The sequence below is a fragment of the Aethina tumida genome, chromosome 2, assembly GCF_024364675.1.
Source record: "Aethina tumida isolate Nest 87 chromosome 2, icAetTumi1.1, whole genome shotgun sequence".
Lineage (NCBI taxonomy): Eukaryota > Metazoa > Arthropoda > Insecta > Coleoptera > Nitidulidae > Aethina > Aethina tumida.
Window position 1 is genome coordinate 18,943,741 of NC_065436.1, and position 27,418 is coordinate 18,971,158.

At 32.4% G+C, this 27,418-nt stretch overlaps 5 protein-coding genes across 7 annotated transcripts; 1 reads left to right on the forward strand and 4 right to left on the reverse strand.

The window, feature by feature from the left end:
- Positions 1-1,060: 1,060 nt before the first annotated feature.
- LOC109601291 (glucose dehydrogenase [FAD, quinone]-like) lies at positions 1,061-3,153 on the reverse strand. The gene is made up of 3 exons (XM_049963006.1): positions 2,964-3,153; positions 2,693-2,908; positions 1,061-2,641 (listed from the first exon to the last, which is right to left on the reverse strand). Exons 1-3 carry the CDS (start codon positions 3,145-3,147, stop codon positions 1,167-1,169), a joined length of 1,875 nt encoding a protein of 624 aa, XP_049818963.1. The 5' UTR covers positions 3,148-3,153; the 3' UTR covers positions 1,061-1,166.
- Positions 3,154-4,268: 1,115 nt separating this feature from the next.
- LOC109601292 (glucose dehydrogenase [FAD, quinone]-like) lies at positions 4,269-5,741 on the reverse strand. The gene has a single exon (XM_020017515.2). The coding sequence runs from the start codon at positions 5,739-5,741 to the stop codon at positions 4,269-4,271; it is 1,473 nt and encodes a 490-aa protein (XP_019873074.2).
- A 1,320-nt stretch (positions 5,742-7,061) lies between these two features.
- On the reverse strand, positions 7,062-10,222 carry LOC109601301 (dnaJ homolog subfamily C member 22). Its single transcript, XM_020017525.2, has 4 exons — positions 9,529-10,222; positions 8,229-8,376; positions 7,761-8,169; positions 7,062-7,708 (listed from the first exon to the last, which is right to left on the reverse strand). Exons 1-4 carry the CDS (start codon positions 9,781-9,783, stop codon positions 7,426-7,428), a joined length of 1,095 nt encoding a protein of 364 aa, XP_019873084.1. The 5' UTR covers positions 9,784-10,222; the 3' UTR covers positions 7,062-7,425.
- A 2,192-nt stretch (positions 10,223-12,414) lies between these two features.
- LOC109601302 (coiled-coil domain-containing protein 102A) lies at positions 12,415-25,440 on the forward strand. 3 transcript variants are annotated; one of them, XM_020017527.2, is made up of 6 exons: positions 12,415-12,624; positions 13,679-14,572; positions 14,627-14,833; positions 14,892-15,166; positions 15,280-15,334; positions 15,532-17,690. In XM_020017527.2, the coding sequence occupies exons 1-6, from the start codon at positions 12,511-12,513 to the stop codon at positions 15,538-15,540; spliced, it is 1,554 nt and encodes a 517-aa protein (XP_019873086.1). In that variant the 5' UTR covers positions 12,415-12,510; the 3' UTR covers positions 15,541-17,690. The 3 variants fall into 3 exon arrangements, with proteins under 3 accessions (XP_019873086.1, XP_049818965.1, XP_019873085.1); XM_049963008.1 differs by lacking the exons at positions 15,280-15,334; positions 15,532-17,690 and adding an exon at positions 25,362-25,440; XM_020017526.2 differs by lacking the exon at positions 15,280-15,334.
- LOC109601296 (collagen alpha-1(I) chain) lies at positions 17,816-24,340 on the reverse strand. The gene is made up of 13 exons (XM_049963002.1): positions 24,244-24,340; positions 23,047-23,142; positions 22,841-22,990; positions 22,518-22,788; positions 22,288-22,461; positions 22,038-22,235; positions 20,799-21,983; positions 19,746-20,744; positions 19,590-19,694; positions 19,000-19,533; positions 18,675-18,922; positions 18,324-18,603; positions 17,816-18,272 (listed from the first exon to the last, which is right to left on the reverse strand). The coding sequence occupies exons 1-13, from the start codon at positions 24,328-24,330 to the stop codon at positions 17,890-17,892; spliced, it is 4,710 nt and encodes a 1,569-aa protein (XP_049818959.1). The 5' UTR covers positions 24,331-24,340; the 3' UTR covers positions 17,816-17,889.
- Positions 25,441-27,418: the final 1,978 nt, after the last annotated feature.

Genomic DNA, 27,418 nt, shown 5'->3' on the forward strand with positions numbered 1-27,418 from the left:
TATGACATTAATTTATTTAACGTTATCTCAAAAGTTTTAAAAATTTATTATTAACATGTTTAAAACATTTAAATATTGGTGAATAATGAATATATTGATTTTTAGATATATTTTTTACATTTCATAATTAAAATATTATCCCTATTCAGTTTAATTTTATATTAGAACAGTTTTAAAATTATTAAAATGTCTTGCTTCAAAATTTGGAAAAACAAATTTGAATCTCTTCATTAATAACAACAAGGTAGGCATTTTCGTATTTATATCTTTATAATAATAAATTATTAACAACAACAACAAAATAAATATAGTTAATATTTTTTTTAAATCTTGATAATGTTAATTGTTGATTACTGACATTGGTTTGTAACTGTTGTGAAAATTGACGACTAGAAATTACTTTAATCCTACCTATAAAAATGTCACTAAATATCACATTAATCTAAAGTCTATGTACAGGCTTATGAATATTTAAAATGATAATATAAATATTAATAATTTGTGTATTGAACTCTATAAGTTCATGTATATGGCAATATGTAAATCATTTAAGATATGGATATATAAAATTATAATATTATCCATACTGAAAGTGTCCTATAAATCTGGATAGGTTTTTGGAGCTCTATAATTTATATTTGGCCATCGATGTGAAGAACTGATGGATGAATCTTATTTTCAGTCATGTCATATCTTTCTTACAGGGAGTTTTAATCATACTGAATTAATGTAAATTTTCTTAAGAATACTGCCAAAGAGTCAGTGAATGAGGACTTAATATAGTTTATACATATCTTAACTTTCTTAAAAACATTGCCAAATATACAATTTTTTTAGCGGGAATAACTAAGATTAATAATTGTCTTGATGGATAATACACCATCACAAAAGGACTGAAAACTACAAGACGCATAGAAAAATGGACTTAAATTTACATCTCAATATTAAAAATATTTTTTTTCTAAAAATCATTTTATAATTTTAAGTTACGTCTTATAGTCGAAAAATACGTTTTATAATGTATAATATGTATAATTGCACAAATTATACTTTATTAACATTGTTTTAAAATAGCTTTATTTAAGACTAACTATTTACAATAATAAATAAAAATACTTTTACCCCTTACTTAAAATAAAATTAGGTTATTTAATTTTTATCATTATTTATAAATATTTATCTTTGAGCAACATAGCCAATTTTTCACCAATCATAACACATACAGCACTAGGATGTCCCGACAAAGTGAAAGGAAAAACGCTGGCATCAGCTACCCTCAGTTGTTTGACTCCATGTACCTTTAACTCATTATCTACTACAAATTCTGATGCATTAGGTCCCATGGGACATGTCCCCACGGGATGAAACATAAAAACGGTCATCTGTTCGATCGCACAATACCAATACTCCTTTGATAAAAACTTATACTGCTTACAAGCTGGTAAAGATGTAATTGCTAGTTTAGCGTCAATTTTTTTAAACGCATCTGTGTCGACTAATTTCAGAGCAAGTTTGATACCTTCGTAAAGAATACTGGCATCAATATTCTCCTTGTCGGTCAACATTGCAAGATCTATCAAGGGAAAATCATAGGGACTGTTAGTTTTTAACTTGACAGATCCCTCAGATCTGGCGTGAAGTACTTCTGGTGTTAAAGAGAAACACTGTGCCGGTTTCACCTTGGCAAAAGTTGCATCGAATGTTTCCTGATTCCAAGCGAACGCTTTTTTGGTAAAGTCACCGGTACAGTTACCATACATTAAATACATTTCCAAATCTGGTGTTGTAGGTTCAGGTTCGTATTTTGTTTTGTAGAATCCAAAGGCTCGACTAGCTCCTCCTATTGTTAGTGGACCTTCGGCATGCAAAAACTCTCGGACGTATTCTTTGAATGGCTTAATGGGTTCGGTGTAGTTACTACTAAATAGTAAACCATGAAACGCAGGATGTTCCCGAATAACTTTTCCAACTGGAAGATCTTTAACAACAGGTATCTTCATTTCTTGTAAATGTTTCTTTGAGCCTACTCCTGACAACATTAGTAATTGCGGAGTATTAATAGATCCACTAGATACAATTAATTCATGACGTGCTCGAGCTGTGTGCAATCTTCCACTGTAAGAAAATGTGACGCTGTTTGCAACAGGCTTCCCCCAAATATTTTTGAAATTAATCTTAATTGCGTAGGCTCTTGTAAGAATGTTTAAATTGGGCCTATTAGCAATTGGCAAAATAAAAGCTGTCCCAGTATCGAATCTTGCTCCATTTTTTATATTTGCACATTTAGGACTGAAACCTATTTGTTGTGGACTATTAACATCAGCCCTTTTGTAACCTAAATATTCGTTAGCTTCGTAATATGCATTTATACATGGATCCGAAAAGGGATAAAATTCTGTATGCCATGGACCACTGGCATTGTGGTATTTCCAATCAATGACTGCCATTGGATTGTTCATATCAATCCCCTCAGTTATTTTAAATATAGGTAAGACATCTTTATAAGACCATCCAGGGTTTCCCATGGCAGCCCATTTATCGAAATCTGAAGGATGACCTCTAACATAGAGTAGTGCGTTTAGTAGTGAAGTTCCACCTACACCTTTTCCTCTGGGTATTACACATTGTCTATTTACCATTCCTGTAAATTTCACAGTTTAATATATTTAGAAAGTAATAAATATTAAGTAACCTAAACAAGATTTGGTTTGTGGTGTCGATTTGTATCCCCAATTGAATCTTGTGAATCTGGACATGCCCATCATAAATGGAACGTGTGTGATATTATCTGGGAAATCACCAGCTTCCAATAGAAGTATTTTCCACTTATTGATTTCTGAAAGACGATTCGCCAATATCGTACCCGTTGATCCAGCCCCAACAATTATAAAATCGAATTCTCCATAATCTGAGGATATGTCAGAAATTTGATAATGAAAAGATACTGATGTAGTTCTACGTACCATCCGGTGGAACCGTTGCTGTTGGTTCGAACTCTGAGTTATCCATACGAAAATCTCTGTTCTGACTTTTCTTCATTTCATCTTGCAAAAATTCGTATAATTCATTTACATCTTCTTCACTGACGCAATGAATATACTTTAAGTATACAATAAAGATTAATATTAAATAACATTTCATTTTCATCCTCGTCTACTAAAGAAGCACTTTCATACTGAAGTAATAAAAAATTTAATTTTCGGAGCTACACTTTTAAATATAATGAGTTATGATAAATAGTATTTTATCTATTAATGAATACTACTTTATCAAGCATGTGTAACTATTTTATGAAAAACAACTTATAATTGGTAAACTTACATGTTAGAAGTACCAATAAATAAATTGTGTTGTATAATGTAAGACCGCAAATTCTGTTATTAATAGTAACTATGGACTTTAAGGAAACAATTAAAACTTACTTAAATTTCAAATTTTGTAAAATGAATCTCACTGAATTGAATTCATGTCGATAGAATAAAATATGTAAGACAACATTCTTACAGTGAATCATACTGGATTAATGTAAATTTTATTAAGAATACTGCCAAAGGGTCAATGAATGAAGAATGAATTACAGTTTATACACATCCTAATTTTGCCAAATATACAATTTTTTTAGCGGGATTAACCAATACTATTAATTGTCTAGATGAATAATTCATCATCACAAAAGGACTAAAACTATATATATTAAAAATGACGCCAAAAGGCAGTGTCTAGAATAATTTTACTTTTAAATTACCGTATTTTTCGGACTATAAGAAAAATGGACACAAACTTACAACTCAACATTAAAAATATTTTTTTCTAGAAATCATTTTATAAATATGAGTTACGTCTTATATTCTGAAAAATACGTTTTATAATGTATAAACATAAAATAATAAAAAAATTATATTTATTTTATATTTTCTCAGTATTTCTAACAAACATGTAAGAAAAGGTCTAATTTATTTTATAAAATAATTTCATAAGATTTTCATATTATTTCAGGTAATAACTGATAAAAATATAGATTAAATAGAACTATTTTTACAATATTCTCTGAAACAGATAAACTAACTAAAAATTTCATATGAAATTAATTCCTCTGTATCATTATTTTATATTTATTTGTTGCAAGTTTAAGGATTTTAATTGCACAAATTATACTTCATTAACATTATTTTAAAATAGCTTAAATTAACTTTTTACAATAATAAACTAAAAACCCTTCTACCCCTTTCTTAAAATAAAATTATATATTATTTAGTTTTTATCATTATTTATAAATATTTATCTTTAAGCATCATAGCTAATTTTTCACCAATCATAACACATACAGCACTAGGATGTCCCGACAAAGTGAAAGGAAAAACGCTGGCATCAGCTACCCTTAGTTGTTTGATTCCATGTACCTTTAACTCATTATCTACTACAAATTCTGATGAATTAGGACCCATGGGACATGTCCCCACAGGATGAAAAAGAAAAAGGGTCATCTGTTCGATCGCACAATACCAATACTCCTTGGATAAAAACTTATACTGCTTACAAGCTGGTAAAGGTGAAATTGCTAGTTTAGCGTCAATTTTTTTAAACGCATCTGTGTCGACTAATTTCAGAGCAAGTTTGATACCTTCGTAAAGAATACTGGCGTCAATATTCTCCTTGTCGGTCAACATTGCAAGATCTATCAAGGGAAAATCATAGGGACTGCTGGTTTTTAACTTGACAGAACCCTCAGATCTGGCGTGAAGTACTTCTGGCATCAAAGAGAAACACTGTGCCGGTTTCACCTTGGCAAAAGTTGCATCGAATGTTTCCTGATTCCAAGCGTACGCTTTTTTGGCAAAATCAGCGGTACAGTTACCATACAGTAAAAGCATTTCCATATCTGGCGTTGTGGGTTCAGGTTCGTATTTTGTTTTGTAGAATCCAAAGGCTCGATTACCTCCTGGTATTGTTAGTGGACCTTCGGCATTCAAAAACTCCCGGACATATTCCTTGAATGGCTTAATGGGTTCGGTGTAGTTGCTACTAAATAGTAAACCAAAAAAGGTTGGATGTTCCCGAATGACTTTCCCAACTGGAAGATCTTTAACAACAGGTATCTTCATTTCTTGTAAATGCTTCTTTGGGCCTACTCCTGACAACATTAGTAATTGCGGAGTATTAATAGATCCACTAGACACAATTATTTCATGACGTGCTCGAGCTGTGTGCAATCTTCCACTGTAAGAAAATGTGACGCTGTTTGCAACAGACTTTCCCAAAACATTTTTGAAATCAATCTTAATTGCGTAAGCTCTTGTAAGAATGTTTAAATTGGGCCTACCAACAATTGGCAAAATAAAAGCTGTCCCAGTATCGAATCTTGCTCCATTTTTTATATTTACACATTTAGGAGTGAAACCTATTTGTTGTGGGCTATTAACATCAGATCTTTCATAACCTAAATATTTGTTAGCTTCGTAAAATGCATTTATACATGGATCGGAAAAGGGATAAAATTCTGTATGCCATGGACCACTGGCATTGTGGTATTTCCAATCAATGACTGCCATTGGATTGTTCTTATCAATCCCCTCAGTTATTTTAAATATAGGTAAGACATCCTTATATGACCATCCAGGGTTGCCCATGGCAGCCCATTTATCGAAATCTGAAGGATGACCTCTAACATAGATTAGAGCATTTAAAAGTGAACTTCCACCTACACCTTTTCCTCTAGGTATTACACATTGTCTATTTACCATTCCTGTAAATTACATTATAATATATTTGGAAGTAAAAAAAATATATTAAATAACCTAAACAAGATTTAGTTTGTGGTGTCGATTTGTACCCCCAATTGAATCTTGTGAATCTGGACATGTCGGCCATAAATGGAACGTGCGTGAAATTGTCTGGGAAATCACCGGCTTCCAATAGAAGTATTTTCCACTTATTGATTTCTGAAAGACGATTCGCCAATATCGTGCCAGTTGATCCAGCACCAACAATTATAAAATCGAATTCTCCAAAATCTAAAGATATGCCAGAAATTTGATAATGAAATGTAATGTAATTTGTACTGATGTAATTCTACTTACCATCCGGTGGAATCGTTGCTGCTGGTTCGAACTCTGAGTTATCCGTACGAAAATCTCTATTCTGAATTTTCTTCATTTCATCTTGCAAAAAATCGTTTAACTCATTTACGTCCTCTTCACTGACGCAATGAATATACTTTAAGTAGACAATAAAGGTTAATATTAAATAATGATTCATTTTCATCCTCGTCTACTAGAATGAAGTAGAAGTAATTTCACACTAGTAAGTACTAAGTATTAAAAAATTAATTTTTCGGTGTTCCACTTTTAAACATATTGAGTTATGACAAAAATATTTTATCTATTGATAAATGTTAATTTATCTAGCACGGGTAACAATTTTTTGAAAACCAATTTAACATATAATTGGTAAATTACAGTTACATTTAGAGGTACCATTAACGTAGCCAATTTTTTTCGTAACTGCATGTGTCCAATTAACAAATTGTGTTGTATAATGTGACTATAGACTTTATAAAAACTCTTTCGAATAGACTTTCAGTCAGTGGAATACTGTTTTCAATTCACTTTTAAATTACCGTATTTTTCGGACAAAACATTCAAATTTTTAAATTGAAATATGGACTAAAATTTACAACTCAACATTAAAAATATTTTTTTTCCAAAAATCATTTTATAAATATGAGATGCGCCCGAAAACAATGGTTTATGTTTAAAAATAAAATAATAAAAAGTCTATATTTTATCTTATATTTTCTGAAGTATTTGTAACAAACATGTAAGTACAGGTCTAATTTATATTATAAAATAAATTAATAAAATTTTCATATTTTTATAATTATTTGAGGTAATAAATTCATAAATGATGAAAATATTCTCTGTTACACAGAAAGTGAATAAAAATTTCACATGAAACATTCTTTTTCTAAAATTTATTATATAACATGTTTTATTATAAATAATATTAATATAATAAATATAAAAAATAAAATTATTCATCTTTAACTTTATTTAAAAAAAAAAAATAATTTATTCAAATTAATCACATTATAAAAAAACAAATAAAACGCAATTTTAAATCAGAATCCAACACTAAAATAAATCGTAATAAAATTTTAAATAGAAATAATGTAGTACTTCTTAATTCCTGTCATTATAATCGTCGATTATTACGGACTAGATATCGTAAGATTATAGTAAAATTGTATGTCCAAAAATTTCTTCATATAAATACGTCACCCAACATCATCATGTGGTCTTAGAGTCTTTAAGACGATCTAACAGTTTGTACACAGATCATAATCATGGTAACGCATTGTATCCTTTTAAATATCTATAAATAAAACTATCATACACTATATACTACAATTTGGTAAACTGTTCGTTCTCATAGTTCACTATCTTTAATCGATTTTTGATTTTTCCTACTCCTTTTGCTCTTGATCTTGGAGAGAATTTCATACGCTTGTTGTATCTCCATGAATTTCTCTTGAGCAGCATGCTGCAACTCTGGATCTTTCACTTTATCAGGATGAAACTCCCTACTAAGCGCCTTCCATTTAGATTTGATTTCAGACTGGCTGGATGACGGACCGACGCCCAGAATTTTGTAGGCGTTTTGTTCACCTTGCGGATCCGAAAGTTCTATTATCTGTTTCCAAATCTCGTACCTATAAAATAAACGTAATTTATAAAATGTTTTAATTATTAATGATATCGTACCATCCATGATGCTGGGCATAAACATATACGTCATAGAGAGACTGTTTAAGATCCGTCCACCAAGGCGACGTGAAGAAATGATGTAGAGCTTCGTGGACAGGAATTTCGTCCCCATTTGAGTCGGTAACTTTGCCGTTGAAATATAAGTAGGAACACCACAATCCGGAATACAACAATCCGCAAACCACTAACACGCCCACTCGGGAACAGAAGGTACGCTTCTTTCTCGGCGCTCTCCTCCATTCTTTCGAAAAGGTTTCGAATGCCAATGCGGGACAGCATACCACAATCAGCATCCAAATGCTTTCGTCCATGAAATACCATCTGGATGTGTAAGATATATAGGCCACGGCCATTGTCAACCAAGGTTTGCCCTGTTCTCTACCAATATTTCCCACGATCCATACTCCTAAAGAAATTGAATACGTTGTGAGGTTTTTTAAAATCAAGATTGACGTAATAGTTTACCTAAAGATACTGCTAAAGGAATGGCCCAATGAAATACATTCCAGTTTATTCCTGCAACTTCGTCAGCAGGAATTGCTAATACTACTAGTTGCCCCCATAAATAACCCACCATCACAGAAGAAATGAAACGGCTTGTTGAAAATGGTGGCTAAAAACATTATCTAAATTAATTAGTGTCACAATTACACAAACTAAAAGTTTTATACTATATATAAACAATTATGAATGTGGTGTAATAAATAATTATTTATAATAATAATAATGTATGTATAGAAATGAATTATGTAATATACAAAGTACGTGATGTATCCACAAAATTAAGTACATAATTACAGCATTTTATTCTCTAAAATATAAACTTTGTTAAACATTTTTTAAAATGGTTATAATATATGAATATATTGGCTTATCACAATTTATAGGAAACTTTACCTTGAAAAGATAAATTTCCACGTCAATTTCAACAAATATTTTCTATGAAGGTAAAATATATGCACAAATAAATGTATTTCACTAAATAATTCACATTCCTTTTAAAAACAGTATTTATTAATAGAAATTATGTTTATTGATTCGTTTCATATTAATTAATGGTCGTAGTCGTACCTAGGAAATTTGTCAGGGTATTTAAGTATTTTTTTCTGAATAATATTCGAAAATTGAATAATAAATATATGTTAGTATAAAAAATTTTTGTTGTTAAATTAACATTAATTTTTTGAATAAAATTACTTAGTTTTGATACGCAAATGTTTTTATATTGCCTTCTTAACTAACTAACTTAACTAGTCATAATTATTATTTTGTACATTAACTATTAAATGCACTTACATATAATGATATCAGAAATTCTGAATCAGAGTAAGATTTTATTTTTATTATGATTCATACTTCTGTAATATTTTAAAAATTAAAAATAGCAATAATGAGTAACATAATTATTATCAATTTATTTGGTTTCATAAATTTTTATTTATAACGAAGAAAAAATTACTTAAACTTACTGATTTTATTAAATAAATACTCATTATACGAATATTAAATGTCAATTTGTAAATAATTTAAATTTACCAGATCAATAATCAATAAATTATGTAGTAAATGGGTTATTTATATTTGAATTAAATTTATAATTAATTTGACTAAATTTATTTCATTAAAATTATAAATATATCTGTAACTGAATTAAACTATACTACACTCTGATTAAATTACGTACAAAATTTTAGTTGTTATTATTTTAACTAAAAAAATATATTGGTAGTCATATTATACCTTTGACCTACTGTCCCAAATTTACCTTTTTGTTGGTCCTCATACGCTCGACGAGTTCCGCTATGTATTTTGGGTCGTCGTTGCAATCCCGCACGTACCTCGGGATTTTGGTGATGTCGGCCAGCCATCCCAGTCCGTAGCCACCGAAGGTACTCCACGTGAGGAAGGCATGGGCATCCCGCTCAAGATAAAAGAGATGCAAACCAAAAAAACCGCCGAAGAGCCAGTAAACGTAGGCCCATATGAGACTTTTGGGTTTCTGCGGCTGACTCGCGGCCATCGCGACTACTCACTGAGGAATTCTTTTGGTTGAGTTCTAGTAACACGTTGGCATTAACTGTTATTTTAAGTTCCAACGCACCTTCCAGCATTAGCACTAGCACACACTACACTGATAACAGGTGCAATTTCAATTTATAACATTTCACTTATTATTGTTTATTTAAGCGGTGGAAATTTGCCGGCGACTGTTGTTTTGTTGTTACCGGAACATGGTTCATCTTCGAGTTCATTGAACGTAATCGCTGAGACGTTCGACCATTCAGTGGAAGACAGGTAGAGGTGGGATGGATCCTCCACGTATACACCGCTTCGCTAAAGAAGACGTGAACAACAGGTCCGTAATAGTCCGTAGCGTTAATAACACTAAGTTTATCTGTTAAACTTTTTAGAAACTTTTCATTGCATTCGCCTAAATAATTATAAAAAAATGTAAAAATTTTAATTAATCTCATTAGAAAAAAGTGTTTTCAACTACTGAGCTTTAAATCAAATTGTATATCTAATTTATTTAGATGTCAGTTCCAAACATGAAATAAACGCAGCAGAAAAAAGTTTTTGAAAATTTTTAATTTTATAAATTAAGAGTGAAAATAAATAAAAGGATACACATAATTTATTTCATCTTCAACCATAAATTATTATAATAAATTGTTTATTACCATGAGAAATTATTATAAATTCTATAATTCTGTTTAAAATTTATTGTATGTCATTTAGATATTATTATATATTTAAAAGTAAGTATTACATAATAAATTATTATTTAATAATGTAATATATCAAATAATAATATACGTATATGTAACATTAGATTTTTTTATTTAACAAATTTACTTAATGAATTTTTTATTATTATAATTAGAGAAGATACTTCATTGTAAACTCTCTTTATAAAGACAGACAGAAGGTACCAATATTTCAAATAATATGGCATTTATTATTTAGAAATTAAATGTATTCATTAATTTATGTTTGATGTATATACAATATTTTGATATTTTTTGATATTTAGCATATTTAATGAATACACCTCTGTTCAATTTGTAATGACAACCAGTCTCCATGTACAAAGTTTATCTAGGTAAATGAGCTAAACATACAATATACGATACACATAATTATGATACGTCTGATATTTGCATTTAGCTTAGTTTGAGGAAATTTTATTCTTACAATTAGGCACGTAATGCCTGTCTAAAACACGTAACCCTGACTTTGTTGTTATGGTCTGCTTTAAGATAAATATTTAGAACAAATACGAATTTAAATTATCTTTATTTTAAAGGGCGTTACTCATAGAAAATCAAACAATATATAATTTCTGAAGTAGTGCTGAAAGTTGTAACAGTAATTTTGGAAAACAATTATTTACTTATTATTATATTTTTAATATTTTTGGTCTTCCTTGTATATACAGTGTGGCCCATTGTATCTTTTGTCCAATTTTGTAAAACATTTTTTTCAGTTGTAAAGCATGAAAATATGCACTTAGAGACAAAATGTCACTTTTTGGTCTTTAATCAAAACTATAGGATATAATTTTTTAGGCATAAAAATTGAAGAAATCATACTAGCTAATTTTTTACATTAAATTTAACTATACCACTGGATTAAACACCCCCAAATTTCATAAAAAAATTATGTATATACATAATTCTGTGGAAAAATTAAAAATCTCATTCATTTTATTCACTTAGTTTATGTGTCAAAAATAGCACAAAACTTATTGTTCAAGAATATTGAAACATTATTTAATAATACTACAATCAAAATACAATTTACAATATTTTATACACGTCACTTTATTGCCCAACTTATCGTACTAATTTTATAGTAATTTAGTACAAGCAATTAAGGCAAACACCATACATAATACCCGAGTTGAATGAGCTTTTTCTCACACTTTTAATAATAAATAAATAATAAATTTTCTAAAAAGTATATAAAATCCAGTGTTTCTATTCTAGTTATTGGCATCTTAAGTGGTAAAATAGTAAACAGAAATACTAATCCCCCTGTTCAGTATTTTTTAATATTTATGGTTTCTGATAGGATTCAGTTTTGATAATATGTATACCAAGGATGATCATTTTAACATTCCATTTGTTAGACTGAGATTTTAGTTAGTCACTCAATCTGTTAATTTTATACCTCAAAAGATAAGATAAGATACGAAAACAATTTATGTTTTAATAGCTAAAGAATTTTACGTGGAATTTAAAAATGCAATAACGTTTATAGGAAGAATTCGACTTGTAAAAACCAAGTTAATATTGCTTATTAGATTGATGTCTTCCTAATCTAATTTAATACATTTTATTAAAATTTCAATTTATAATTAATTAGAAAAGATTTGGTTAAAAATTTTTAAGACAACTATTTGAAAATTATATAAGCCAATCAATTTATATTGAGTAACCGATTTAAGATAAAGAACCAAATTTAATTTGATCTTGCGTTTCTCCATTTTAAAAGTGTAGTGGATAATAAATTGTCCGTCTCTGGACCAAGACCTATAGGTTTGTGATTTTAACTTGTTTATATTAGGCAACCCACATTACGATTAACTTCAACTCTCTAATGTTGGCAAACCTGCCGGACCGCAGTTGACAGATGCTGAAGAAAATCATGTCAATATTGATGTGCAGTTGAATGTTTATGTGCGATTTTTAAACGGTTGCCTCGCGAAAAACGCAAGTTATGTGAGAAACAAACAATCGAAAAAATGGCTCAGAGTACAACGAGCGGCACGTCGTCCAGAAGGCATGTCCGGGATCACGATACGGCCTCAATTACTTCTTCCAGGATCGCGGATATTGCTGAGTGGGAGGCCAATGAGGTGCGAATATTATTGTTTATTTCGAAATTATTATATAAAAGGTATGTGGGATCGGCTGCGGTCTTGTCTTGTTGAAGGGGCGTAACATGCGTCGTTGCATAAGATACAAAATTAGCTAAGATTAGGAGGTCTTGAAGGTGTAAACAATAAGCCCTTTCTGTTTAAGCTAATTTATGCGATATGTAAGCAATTTAAATGGTGTTAATAACTGTATTTTATGTATTATGCAGAGGATAAACAAATAAACCTCGCTTGTGTATAGACAGACTCAGAAAATCATATTAGACTGCAAATTCCTTACTGTTGTGACACTCTTATGCCAATAAACTATTGTCTGATTTTAGACTAATTTAAACTAACATTTATGTATATATTTAATAGAAAGTATAAACTGTTAACCAGGTGCTTGGTTGACTTCACATATTTTATGGGAATTAATTGCAGCCAGAGAAATATTTTATGTTTGTTAGAGAAAACATGTACTTACAATTAATTGTTTTATAAAAGATTAATTTAAAAAAAATGCTTTAAAAAAAAGTGTTTATTTTGTACAACATTAAACTTAACACTAACATTTATTGACATTTCTTGTTTTATTAAAAACTTATTTTACCTTCAAATACCATCATCATTGCATTTGATGAAGAATTGCTGATCACACAAACTAAATTTTGTGTGAATGGTATCAAAAAAGTTGTTCTAATAGAATATACGTTCTAATGTTAAATTTTTAGTCATAATTGTTATATTTAATGTTTTTAATTTATTATTGTTGTTTTATGTAGTTATAAGAATTACTATATTTTTATCCATTAAAATGTTAAAAGGGACCATTTCTTTAATATATGATAGCTTGTTAATATTTAATACCCGTACTCCAGAAGAATTGGACTGCCCCAATTATTCATTGGTTAGAATGTATAAGCAAAGCCATAATTTATTTATAAATTAAATTTAGAATTGTTACTACAGACTATTATATATATTTCATTTGTCTTAAGATTTCATTTTTTATGCACGTCTCATGTCACCTACTAAACTCCTCAACTTATAGGCTCTTCGGCAAAGAGAACTGGAGGAGGCCAAAGGCCGGGCCGCCCAAATGGAGAAAACCATGAGGTGGTGGTCCGATTGCACCGCCAACTGGCGCGAGAAATGGAGCAAAGTCAGAACGGAACGCAACAAGGCACGGGAGGAGTGCAAACAACTCAGAAGTAAACTGGAGATATCCATAAAAGACGCCAACACCTACAAACGAGAAAAGGAAGATTTGGAAATACAAAACGACGAATTAAAGAAAGAAATGGAAAAAATACACATACTGTTGCTGAAACATGCAGGACAGTTTGACAGCTCCATTTTTGAAGCTTTGAGTGAAGATCCCTTGAAAGATTTCGTTTTCAGTAACGGATCTTTGTTGAAGGAACGAGAAAATGGTGTGTCTTCCTCCCAGTCGAATCCGGAATGCGACAGCACGCAAATTCAAGAGAACGAAAGGGATGCGAATATTGAGGAGTATATATTACAAGGCGCAGTACCAAGGTACATAAAAGAGTTCGAGAAAAAGGCGGAAATGTCGGAACAGTCCAACGGCACCGAAAAAGTAAACGGCGAACGGGACAGAGTCAGTGGCGAATACGATGAAGATTACGTCATACAGAAACTGTCGATGTTGCAGCTGAGACTTGAAGAGGCGACCAAAACGTTGCAGATCGAAAGGGAGGAAAAGTCACAGTTGCACAGAAACATCGAAAGGCTCACTGGTGAGCTGCAGGAAGCGAAAGACAAATGTGAAGAGTTACGTGAAGCACGGCAAGAAGCCATGCGAGAACTCCTTACGTTAGAGGATCAACATCAGAAGGAGGTGGAGCTTATTAAGTCTGATCTCATTGATGAGGCGAACTCTCGGGAAGGCATGGATAAGCGACTCAATGATCTCAGAGCTGAGGTAAGTTATTTATGTTATATTAATAGAAGATATTAATCAACTTTATTATTTTAGCTCGAACGGTTGCAAGCAGAAAACGCTGCGGAATGGGGCAAACGCGAAAGACTGGAAACAGAGAAATTAGCCATGGAAAGGGACAACAAGAAATTAAGAGGTGAATTAAGAGACATGCAAGAAAGAATAGAGCGAAGGGGTCGACCAGTTACCAATTCTGACGCAGAAATTCGACACTTACAACAAGAAATTAGCGATAAAAACAAAGTAAGCCATTAATTTCGATCAATAATAAGTATTAATTAATAAATGTACTATTATTTAGGAAATCGCCGATTTAAAACACTCGCAGAATAAGCTGAAAAAGATGGTACAAGACAAGATTACGGAACTTGCACATGCAGTACGCCGAGCTGAACAGTATGAGACGGAAGTGAAGAAACTGAGAGGCAGAGTGGAGGAGTTAAAGAGGGATCTCGCAGTTGCAGAAGACGAATTGGATACAGCTTCGAATAACATTCGTAAATTGCAGCGGGCAAACGACGAACTACAGGAACAGGTGGATAATTTCCAAGTGCAATTACAGCACCTCCACACCAGGTAGGTTTCTTTTAACGGTGGTTAAATTTGGGCGAGGCGGTTACTCTTTTTATATATTTAAACTAACAATTTATTGATTTTCATCTTGTTTTTGCCTTGTGCTTCGGGTACAGTATCGAAAAAGAAGACGGTGGTGAGGAGATGGCTCATTATGATGAAAATGAGTGTGTGAGTATACTTGTGTGTGGAGTGCATGTCTTTTTCTTTCATAATAAACGTATATTGACTACATACTTTTGACTATTAATTTAAAATTAACGTACTTTGTAGAAGTAGTATTAAATTATAATTACCTTGTTTTTTAAATGTGTATTTGAGAATTAGTAAAAATATAATTAATAAAATTACATGTAACATATTTTCAGATTACGTAACTCGAACTCAACGAATCTACTGACGCATCGCGGAAACTTGTTGATGGCAGAAGTGAGCGATGATGATTTAAACGAGTATTAATATTTCATACTTATTTATTTAATTCTGTGTATTTTTGATTAAATTTTCATCACACCTATGCATATCAAATGGAGGAGTATTTCTATATGCATCAATTGGCAATTATTATTATTATTGTCTTCCATCACATTTCTGAGACAAAACTTTTAAATAATTAATTGTCTGGTGTAAAATTCAAAACATGAATTAAATTCGAATTGATTAATATAAAATTATATATTTTGGTGATAATGCAATTAATTGTGTTTAATCAGTCACTGAATATTCTTCTTTTTTATAAAGTTTTTTCGTATGGGGTATCTTCAAAGCTAAGTCATGTTCACAACTATTTGTGGCAAATTTGCTATTTAACACTCCATCTTGGTAATTAATTTCTTATAAGTGACACACTAATAAAAAATAATTGTAGAAACTTGGATTAAGACCTAATTGTGTTAATACACAAAGGTTAGCGCAAAGTATTGCAATTTATAATCTCATTTTTATTTATTTATCGTTCAATGTATTATTTTATCACATGTACAAAACCACAATGTATATTTTATTAACTTATATATTTTTGTCTTGTATATTTTACTTGTTTATAGTTTTTGTATATTTTTTTATAAATTATTATGTACTCAAACAAAAAAAATAATATATTATTTTAGAAATGTAGGCACAAATCCAGCTGACTAGTAATATTAAAACCTCGCCCAGTTCTTAAGTAACTGGGGATGTATCTGTCTGTCCTATTTAATTGACTGATTTGTAATAAGGTAGACTGACGTTATACTTTCGAAATTGCATGTGTTCTAGGATTTTAACATCTGGTTTTCGAATTGATTATTTTTATAAAATTGTTTGGATAATATGTATAAATATACGTAATAACCCAAAAGTTAAGGCATTTGCATGAAGTATATAATTATATAGAAAAAGCTGGAGGGAACATCAAGGTGTTTAATTAAATGGGTGCAGTTACTTGAGATGAAATCTATCATCAATGCAGTGGTATGGTTTAATATTCTTCATACAAGTCAACTATTAATATTGAATACAAACATTATTTTTAAACATTAATCGATAAGCGGATCGCCAGCTTTTTCTTATAGGCAGACTTCTTGTGAATGCCTAAAAAAATTTTTAACAGTTGAATCTATGTGTTTTTTAACAAAATTGTTAGCACTAGAGAGCTTGAAGTGTGAATTATTTATTATTGTCAACAGGGTATAAGAATATTAACAGTTTCAAAAAAGTATCATTACCAAATGGCTGACAGGGTGAACCATGATAACCCTTAATCTGTTACAAACACTTACATTTTTATAAGTGTTCGGTGGATCGAAATAATTTCAAATGAGTTTTTATAATGTTTATATTGTAACACATCAAACTTTCAAAACGACAAACAGTGTTAGAATTTGAGGTGATATAATTTAAAGAAGTACAAATACATTAATTATTATATTCGATTCATCAACGTAAATTGCTCACGTATTTACAAAATTTTTACGCTCTCCACATTAGTGCTAAGAAACTTCACTTTGTGCATTAGTATGATATGCATATTTTAAGGTACTAATAAAGTTTTATGTACTGTTGACATTGTAAAATACTATTTCTACTCGTTACGGACGAATTATACTAATGCATATTCTTGATACCACAATTTTATCAACTATATATAAAAATGTGTAACCAAACTGCGAACTAAGTTACTAACTAGATTAATTGTAATTTAAAAGGGATGTTAACTGTGCTGTTTCCCTTTTAGAGAGTAGTGTACACTTGTTAAATGTGTTAAGATATCTATAATCGATTACTGCAATCAAAAACCTTTAACAATGTTTAGCAATAAATATGTAAGAAAAAACGTTCAATTCACAATCACCAACATGCACTAATTAGTGCCTTATATATTTTTGTTAGATTGCTTCGACGCAAAGATATTGACAAGACCGTTTAGTTACTTTACCGCACATTTTAACAAGAGTCTTATATTTATATAATATGAAAGGAGTAAAAGCTATACAGCTCAGGGTTCTGTATCACATATAATTTGTGCCAATAAAATAATGAAACTTTATGTTGTTTGCTTTTTTCTGATTTAATTATTTAACTCAGTGTTCATATGTAAATTCTGTTTCAATAGTTTAAATTTATAATTTTGATAAGCAAAGTAACGTTTTTAATAACAATTAAATAAGTCAATAAATATTAAATATATTTTATTAAAAATATTGAACACTATTCAAAAACTTAATAAAACTAAGAATAATACATTTTTAACAGCCATCTGCGTTGTTTTTTGGCTTAGGCGTGCATAATTTTCCACTTGCGGTGAAAACACAATTATTGGTGAAAACTCCACAGCTCGAGCTTTGAGTGTAGTAAACACTGGGTGTTTTTTGACCGGTGACAACATTCTTTGAACCAGTTTCTGATTTGGTTACGGAATGAAAGTTCGGTAAAGCGGTACCGCTTTTGACATGGTATTGGGCGGGTTGGTAGCTGTATACAGTACCAAAACCATACTGACCATTTTTGAATTGGGTTGTTTTTGTACCAACTGCATAAATAGGACTCCTGTAAAGTACCTTACCGCTACCCGGCGTTAGACTAACGCTTTGCGCCAAAGAGTTTTGGCCTATTGCGTAAGTGTTTTTACCTTAAAAATATTTAAATTAATTAACAAATTGTTGTAAATTCTATAACTTACCTCTTGTGAAAGAGTGAACTTTTCCTCTAAACCCGTTTGGTATCCGCTGTCCGGGTGAACCCGGTATTAACTCTCCAGGTTGTAAAATTGTGCCGTGTTTAGGGAAGTTTCCGGTACTTTGATGTACGGTGGCATCTAAATCTTCTAACGGATCCAAAACTATGTGTTGCTTCTGTGTCTTGGTTTCTTGTGAGATCACTTGAGTTCTTTTAGCTTCTGTTCCGTCTATACTTCTCGTTTGTGGTACTGTGGTCGTCGAATCATCATAATCTTCATCATACTTCATAATAAGAGTTATGAGTTATTTTTGATTTATGTAAATCTTTTAATATGCATTTTATTTCTATTTACCTCAGGATATTGATCATTATCAACTGGACTGTCAGTCCTCACATCTTCATCTGAATTTGATCGTACTTTTGAAATTTGGACATCAGTTGTGGCTGTATTTTTCTGAATCTGTGGGGTATTAAATTTTACTGGAGTGAAGGGTTTAAATTCGAATGTTCTGGTAGTAGAATTAGTAGAGCCTTTTCCATAAGCTCCCCCAGATCCAGCCTGGGCTCCACCTGTGTATCTTATACCTCGATTAAATGTGCCTAAAATTAAATTATTTATTATTATTACAATATTCATGAATATTTTAGTATGGTAACGCAAATCTTCTCTCAAATACCTTGGATTTGTGATTGCGATTGCCCCGAATATGTTCCACCTTGAGCACTTGCTGAACCTCCAGCTCTTGGAGGGGGCGAGTCGGTACCATCATTCGGAGAAAATGCTATTTGTGCTTGTGATGAAGTAGCCCCAGGGCCGTTTGCTTGCGCATCCGCCATTCCCCCTTTCCCACTAGCTTGAACCTGTGTTTGTGAGCCATGTGTCGATCCACCACTTTGCGCCCCCGACATTGTATCGCCTGTCTCCGAAGAATATATCACTTGAGCCTGGGACTGTCCCAAACCGCCCCGACCTTGGGCGGAACTCTGAGCACCCTCTTTACCACCTGACACTTGAGTCTGAGCACCGCGTTTGCCATCGTCGGAGCCTGCCGAAGCACTGAACGAACCTGATCCTGAATAACTGCCAGATACTTGGGATTGAGATGTTCCGCCATGATATTTTCCCTGAGCTTGTGCTTGTGCTTCTGTTTCATTTTTTTCATTTTGTTGGATTGATGTGAGTACTTGGGAGTCTCCGTCATCTGATGCATCTAAATTTTAATAACTTTTTACTATAAAAAATCTTTAAAGTTGTGAATAATTTTACCTTCATGATACCTATCACCGTGTTGTCCCGGTTTTCCTGTTCCTTCAACTTGGTCACCTACTCCTGGTCTATAAGCTCCTCCTTGACCTCCATAGTCGCCAATACCTTAAAATTATTTTAAATACAAATTGTAAACAATGATAAATATTATATTACCTGGTCCATGACCTCCTACACCTTCTCCTTGACCAATTACACCACCTGCTCCAGTTCCTGGGCCATAACCGCCTGAACCAGCACCTGGACCATAACTGCTAGGGCTAGTTCCAGGACCATACCCTCTTCCGGCACCAGGACCGTAACCACCACTAGTTCCAGGAGCATAATCTCCTGCACCAGTTCCAGGACCATAACCTCCTGCACCACTTCCTGGGCCATAGTCCCCTACACCACTTCCAGGTCCATAACCACTTACATCAGTACCAGGACTATAGCTTCCTGTACCAGACCCAGGACCATATCCACCCACACCAGTTCCAGGACCATATCCACCCACACCAGTTCCAGGACCATATCCACCCACACCAGTTCCAGAACCATATCCACCCACACCAGTTCCTGGACCATAACCACCTGCTCCAGTTCCAGGACGGTAATCACCCGGTCTAGTTCCGGAGCCATAATCATCTCTACCAGTGCCGGGAACATAACCTGCTTCAGTCCCAGGACCATAACTGCCTGTTGCTCCACTACTGGGACCATGGCCGCTCGGTCCATAACCCCTTTCGCCTGGGCCAAAACTACCAGGAATATAGCCACCTGAAGCGGGACCATATCTATCTACTGGAGAACCGGGCCTGGAAAATTGTGCCGGTGGAACTCCCTCTGTTCCTCCAGGCCTATAAATACCAGCACCCCCAGCACCCGGTGCATAACCGCCAGTACCACCACCACTGGCTCCAGGTCCATAAGTACCGCCTGCATCACCACCTCCTAGATCGTAACCACCAGAATCTCTTGCCGGTCCATAACCACCGCTACCGCCTTGCTCAGTTCCATAACCTCTTCCTCCAGTACCTGGTCTGTATCCTCCAGCGGCTGGTGCATAAGCTCCAGTACTTCCAGATCCTGGTGCATACCTGTCTCCACCTGGCCTATACCTATCTGGTCCGACTGGTTGAACACGTTCTCCAGGTCGTTGATCATAACCTGCTCCTTTTCGTTAAAGAAATAGTTATATTTTATATTTATAGTGTACTGTATATTTACCTGTAATACCTCCTGGCTGTTGATCACTAGGTCGATGTCCAGAAACATAATCACTAGGTCCATATCCGCCACTTCCTAGTCCTTGCCCTGGTCGTCCAGAGTGATCTACTTGGAAATCACCACTAAAAGTTCCTGAGAATTTGCCACGACGACCCCCAGTTTCTTGGTATCCACCTTCGAGTTCACCTTGAAATTTTCCTCCTGATCCTCCTAAGCCATCAGAAATTCCTCCTTGAATTCTTCCCGTACCTGGCCTTCCACCTGGTCTGTAACCTCCACTTTCACTACCAGGCCTTCCTTCTGGTCCATACTGAACGCCAGTGCCTGGCCTTCCTTCTGGCCCATACTGATCGCCACTGCCTGGTCTTCCTCCTAGGCCATACTGATCGCTACCGCCTGGTCTTCCTTCTGGGCCGTACTGAACGCGACTACCTGGTCTTCCTCCTGGGCCGTACTGATCGCCACCACCTGGTCTTCCTCCTGGGCCGTACTGATCGCCACCACCTGGTCTTCCTTCTGGTCCATAACCAATTCCAGGTCTTCCTCCTGTGCCATAATCACCAGCACCTGGTCTTTTTCCTGGTCTATAACCTTCACCATCAGTCCCCAATCTTCCCCCTGGGCCGTAAGCTCCATCTTCGCCAACTGGTCTCCCTACTGACCCAGTACCAGGCCCCCCTGCTGGAATGTAACCCCTACCTCCGGTACTTGGCCTTCCTTCTGGGCCGTAACTTTCATCCCCAGTACCAGGTGCACCGGGACCTCTTGTCCCAGTGCCTGGTCTTCCTGCTGGTACATAACCTCCAATGTCAGGTCTTCCTTCTGACCCGTAATCTTCACCAGGCACCAGGCCTGGTCTTCCACTTGGACCATAATATTTGCCTTCAGTACTACCAGGTCTTCCTCCTGGAATGTAACCTTCCCCAGCACCGCCCGGTTTTTGATCAGGCCCATAAGCAGGTTTAATTGCTGCACCCTCTCCTCCGGGCCTGTATCTGCCATCTGTAACTCCAGGCGTTCTTCCAAATTGTCCTGATGGTTCCCCAATTCCACCGTCTAACCCAGGTCCGTAACCAGGTGCCTTGCCTGAAGGGTATAAAGTGCCAGGTTTCCTACCATCCGGACCGGAAACTCCTGGTCTACTTCCAATTGCACCTACTCCATCTTCACCGATATGCCCGTAACCTTAGAAATTCGTAATTTATCAAAAAATATATGTACTTCTTATGTAATATATACCTCGATCACCTTCAATTTGACCTGGCCGGCGTTCTCCAGGACCATAACCATCTACCCCAGTGGTGGGCCTTCTACTAGTTGATCCATATCCTTCACCAGGTCCATATTGATTTCCAACCTCAATTCTTGGCCTTGCGCCACCTGGTCCAAATCCACTTTCACCACCTGGTCTTCTGCCATCTCCTGTCCCTCTGCCACCTAAGTTGGTATTTGATAACTTAAATCGACTACTCATTATTTTGCGTACTACCTTGATCTCTACCCCCTGGTCCAACAGCACCAGGTCTTTCATAGGAAAATTCTTCATTTTCAATACCTCCCGGTCTGAAGTGTAAAGTTTGTTCTTGATCTCCACCAGGACCGCAATCCCCGCAGTCAAATGGACTACTTTGACTTTGAGCTTGACCCATTCCACTGCTTCCACCTTTCGATAATTAACTCTCATAATGTAAAACAAAATGATTAATAAATTAAACTTACTAACTACTGCTCGGGAACCTTCGTAAGTGGATTCAGCCTCAGCTTTTCCAGGTTCAGTGTTTTGACCAAAATTCAAATATTGAGACTGGGTTTGTCCCCTAACTCGTCCTCTAAAATAGTGCCTTGTGGATCTTCGTCTTCTAAAATTTTCATTAGTTTCGACAAATATATCGTTCATGTAATTTTCATTGTCGTTATTCATTTCTTGAATTAAATACACCGGAAAACCGCTGCAGAATTCAGTTATCCTTGGTCCTCCCAAAGTGTAAATCTTAAAAAATATCAATCAATTTGCTAAACTTTTTCAACAATTTATTTTTTACCTGTCGCTTTGTAAGCTGATCAGATAATGCGGAGTTTTTGGGCAAAACCAATTTTCCATTTTCTTGGAAAACATTTTCATTACCGTGACTTTCATTGAGATTTCTAAGCAGACATCTGGAATTTGTCAAGTCTTTGTAGGCTGCCTTACGCTTTAAAACATACGCGTCTATAAGGAATTAGTTTTTGCATGCGAATTTTTACTTACAGTTTGATAGTCGTACAAAGTTTTTGACTTTTTCGAAGGGTTCTTTTGTGAGAGCTCAGTATGATCTTCTAAGGTTTGTAGGAAATTATCGAATTCCTAGAGTTAAATATTTACATTTAAACAATAAATTTCTTAATTATAGAAATATATTTAGTTGAAAAATTTGTTTAAAAACATTTGAAGAGTTCTAATAATAATAATCATATCAATGCCAAGTAAATCCATAATTTTATTATAGAATTACGAAAATGTCATCTTTCGTGATTTATGGTTTCTAAGAGATATAGTTTTGTGTCAGTTTGTTTTCGTAAGCCACACAAAAATGCTTAACAACATCCTCATTGATTAGGGACAAACACTTAATAGTAAAATAGAACATGACTGTTTCAGTGATCCGTGGCATTTTAAATTTACAAAGTATTATTAGTACGATAAGATGTTTTTTTGAAGATAAGTAGTCAATTATGTTTGTGCTGAATTAGAATTGTAGAATTCCAAGAAATTTAGTACATAGTAAATTTTTCATTTTAATATTGCGTAAATTTTTTACATATTTTAATGGATAGGAAATATTTAATTTTAACATGCATAAAAATTAGAAGATTTAATCTAAAAATATATTTAAGGATATTTTATTTTTGTTTATAATTTCAAAATATGATAACATAATTTTTATATAATAAAAAGTATAAAATTGTTAGAAAAAACTAGTTTAATATTGTGTAATAAAGATTATCACTTAAAATATATGAATTACTAGTATTTAAAAAAATACTTAATGAAGCCTACATTTTTGTTAAAATTATTAACTTTACAATATTTATTTATGTAAATATTAAATTTGGTGGTGTGGAAATAGGTAATTTAATGTTTGATTAGTAAATAAATAAATTCATTTAATTTAAAATTATATAATTACATATAAAAACATGTGCTTGATTTTTCATTTAATTTTGAGGCACATATAAATAAAGGAAGAAAATATTTAAATTAATTATTAAAATTATATGAAATATTAATTTAAATAAGACCTAGATTAAAATTTTTATTGCTAGGAGTTATTTTTTTAAATATGTCTTTTACTTACAATTTATTTTATACAAATAAAATATTGAGATACATTTATATAGTTCATAAGACCACAATTCTAGTAGTTATTAAAATTCACGTGTCAAAAATGTTTCACTTATAATTTACCTGCTTCGTCCTGATGATCTCCCCTGAAACATTAGCAAATAAAAGGACCACCACGAAAGCACCACCTGTCAATATTGACCGCGCCATCGATCGAGAAAGTGACCGCTTAGCGGTCTATCTACGAATGCTGCTGGATCTATTCCTGGTTACGACTGACCTCTGACACGGTGTCCCCTACAGATATCTCTCATTGCTCCGACATACTTGACTTTATTTTACAAATCCAGCTTCGGGCTCGGTTTCGATGTTTATAAGGGTTGCATCATCAATTATGTTTCCAGTTTTAGACTAAAACTATTCGACTTTAAAAACCTCAACTTTAAATGCAAACCATTAAAGAGGCATACGATATACAAAATTTTAAAATCAAATTTTAAATACATGTAAACTGTAAGTTGAAATTAAACAGTTTGTTTTATCATTGGGAATTTATTTTAATCTGCATAATTACTCAATTACAATTGCAGCCTACATTATGCTGATCATCAAACTCAAATTTATTATTATCTCAAAAATATGAATCGATTTGCAGTTTTTAATCAACGAATTACTGAAATTTCTTTATATACTATAAATTCTGATATTAATTTATTGCCTCATTCTTTTTGCAATTTGTATTTATTTATTTGATAATTATAATTCACTATATAATAAGTAAATATGTTGAGTAAATAGAAAAATATAAAACTGAAAAATTTCAAGGTGCCAAAGAATAAAGGCAAAGGCACAAATTTATCATTCAATATTGTTGTATGAGTTAACAATATTTAAATAAAAAACAATTATGTCATTATGTTTTACTTCACACATGACCTTAATATAAAAAATTTACGTTCTACGACGGTTTTAAACAAATCTCTCTTATCTGGAACATAATTCGAGAAGAGAAGAAAAGAATGTGTTGGTCAGCAGATACTGAAAATGAGTTCACATATTTTGACAGCCCCAATTACAATTAAACAGATACCATCGCAATCTTCCCAAGGTCCTGTCGTAAATATTTACAAAAAACAACATAAACACAGACAATAATACGAATTTATTATTTATTGCTAAGTGTAATTGAACCACTTGCATAACGCATTTAGTCACAGGTCATAAAAACTGATTTATTTTAGGTCGCCGTTTAGAATTCCAATATGCATAATTAGCACATTCGAGGTGGATGCAGTGGAAAGATGATGGTTTCGATAGAGGTAAATTACGAGATTGATTACTTTATAATTGCGTAGTATCTATGCATCCAGGTCGTTGTCTACAACCAGATTAATTTACTTTCATACATATTCACACCTTGTTCAAAATGACATCTTTCACAAAAATTAATAAAAATAAATAATATATAGAATTTAATTAAATTATTTTTTGTATAACTTGTATCATTATTTAAGTTTTTGTTTCTTTTTTTGTAATTGATAAATAATTCAATTTTATCAACGGAATCAAAATTTGAAAGTTTTACTCTGTTACCTTGTAGTCGTCCACAAAGTTCTAAATGAATATCAAACATTTTGATTATATAGTTCAACTATTTAATTCATTGTTTAGTAATTTTGATTTTGAAAATTGCAAAGTGTAATCGATTTTCTAAAAAAAGATGAAAGTTATTGTTATCATTATAAATTAATTTTTTCGTTACAACTTGTTATTCATATTGTTTATAATAAAGGCAGGAAATATATTAGTGCGTTTCAAAAATAAACTTTTTAAATTAGACGCATTGAGATAAATCCTCCGTATTTGTTAATCCCAAACAACAGTAAAAAAAATTTAAATGCTCACGTTATAATATGGTTAACTTTTGTTATCGTCCGAAACTTAACCCGTTTGACTTTATCGATGGCGCTAAAAATTAGAATATATTTTTTTTATCACTAATACATGTAAACAAATGATATTTCGAAATTAAAAAAAACGCACATTTTACAACTCGAACCGCACAAATATTGCCTAATCTAATCAAAATGTGTCATTAATTTTAATGAACTTAACAGTTCAAGTGGAATTTTTTGCACTATATATTTGCAATGAAATTAATAAATGTGTTCGATTATGCAGATGTGGTGTAAATGAACAAATAAATTAATGCGGTTGTAGACATTACATTAGTCAATGTTATTGATTGTTTTCCAATTGATTTTGATTATTAACGGACGTCTTATTTGGTTAAACATGCTGATAATTATGTAATTTTATAGTATATTTATCTCCTCAAGATATTATTAGACTACAGGAATGTAGTTTCTTCGAGCAACAACGACACTCACGCATAAAAATAAAATGATAATATAATTTCCAAAGATCAACACTTATTATTTCAAAATAAATTTTAAATATTCATATTTATTATTAATAATCTCATGTTCAGTTAACTCAGTTAATATTGAACTTTTATAAATTAGAATGGATCCTCTTTAATTGTACTTGATTGTATATGTAAGCAGTGATTATTTTTTTAATTTTAATTAAATTCGACACAAAAAAAGTTAAAGAAAAAAATTTAAGTATATAAAATCTACATGTACAGTAGTGGCCATAATTATTACAACTTATTAAAATATATTCAAATATATTATTTGTGTTATAATGTCTGCACTTTTTTATTTTTCAATGGATAAAATTATATCAATTTTTTACTTTATGGTTTTAAATTGCTCCTTACGAATTTAAATCAGTAAGAAAATTATAATTAAGCTATACCAAGACCGAGAAAAACAAGAAAAGATTGCTAAGAGTTTGTGACAAAAGTAGTCAATGGTTTTCCGTATTACTAAAAAAATTGGAGAAACTGGGCAAGTTGTTTGCAGCTATGAACAAATTATTCTTAATTCGAAAAACTTGAAAGAAAGTTGATAACTGAATAATTCGAATATAAAAAACAATAAAATCTTATTATCAACTGATATTAAGGCCAATCTGGAGGAAATGGAATTTACTGAAAGTACTTCAAGTATTGAGAGTAAAACCCTGGTTTTTATTATGAGGGTACTCTGTTCTAAAACATGAATTTTAGGTACCTTTAGGTACTTTTTCAAATTCAGTAAGAAAGATATTTTTACTATCCATTATTTCACAAGATATTTATTAATATTTAAATAGTATATTAAAAAAATTGAAAAAATATATTCTGACGAAATGGGGAGTCCACAAAATTGGTAATCTGAAATGAAAAAAA

Coding starts and splice junctions, on each gene's coding strand:
- LOC109601291 (XM_049963006.1), bottom strand. CDS start 3,147: ATGAAAATGAAATGTTATTTAATATTAATCTTTATTGTATACTTAAAG. Junction 2,909..2,963: donor AGCAACGGTTCCACCGGATG/GTACGTAGAACT, acceptor ACATATCCTCAG/ATTATGGAGAATTCGATTTT. Junction 2,642..2,692: donor ACAAACCAAATCTTGTTTAG/GTTACTTAATAT, acceptor TGAAATTTACAG/GAATGGTAAATAGACAATGT.
- LOC109601292 (XM_020017515.2), bottom strand. CDS start 5,741: ATGGTAAATAGACAATGTGTAATACCTAGAGGAAAAGGTGTAGGTGGA.
- LOC109601301 (XM_020017525.2), bottom strand. CDS start 9,783: ATGGCCGCGAGTCAGCCGCAGAAACCCAAAAGTCTCATATGGGCCTAC. Junction 8,170..8,228: donor TCCTTTAGCAGTATCTTTAG/GTAAACTATTAC, acceptor CAATTTCTTTAG/GAGTATGGATCGTGGGAAAT. Junction 7,709..7,760: donor TATGCCCAGCATCATGGATG/GTACGATATCAT, acceptor TTTATTTTATAG/GTACGAGATTTGGAAACAGA.
- LOC109601302 (XM_020017526.2), top strand. CDS start 12,511: ATGGCTCAGAGTACAACGAGCGGCACGTCGTCCAGAAGGCATGTCCGG. Junction 14,573..14,626: donor TCAATGATCTCAGAGCTGAG/GTAAGTTATTTA, acceptor TTATTATTTTAG/CTCGAACGGTTGCAAGCAGA. Junction 15,167..15,531: donor TTACAGCACCTCCACACCAG/GTAGGTTTCTTT, acceptor ACATATTTTCAG/ATTACGTAACTCGAACTCAA.
- LOC109601296 (XM_049963002.1), bottom strand. CDS start 24,330: ATGGCGCGGTCAATATTGACAGGTGGTGCTTTCGTGGTGGTCCTTTTA. Junction 22,462..22,517: donor AGGTTCCCGAGCAGTAGTTA/GTAAGTTTAATT, acceptor AATTATCGAAAG/GTGGAAGCAGTGGAATGGGT. Junction 18,273..18,323: donor AGTTCACTCTTTCACAAGAG/GTAAGTTATAGA, acceptor AATATTTTTAAG/GTAAAAACACTTACGCAATA.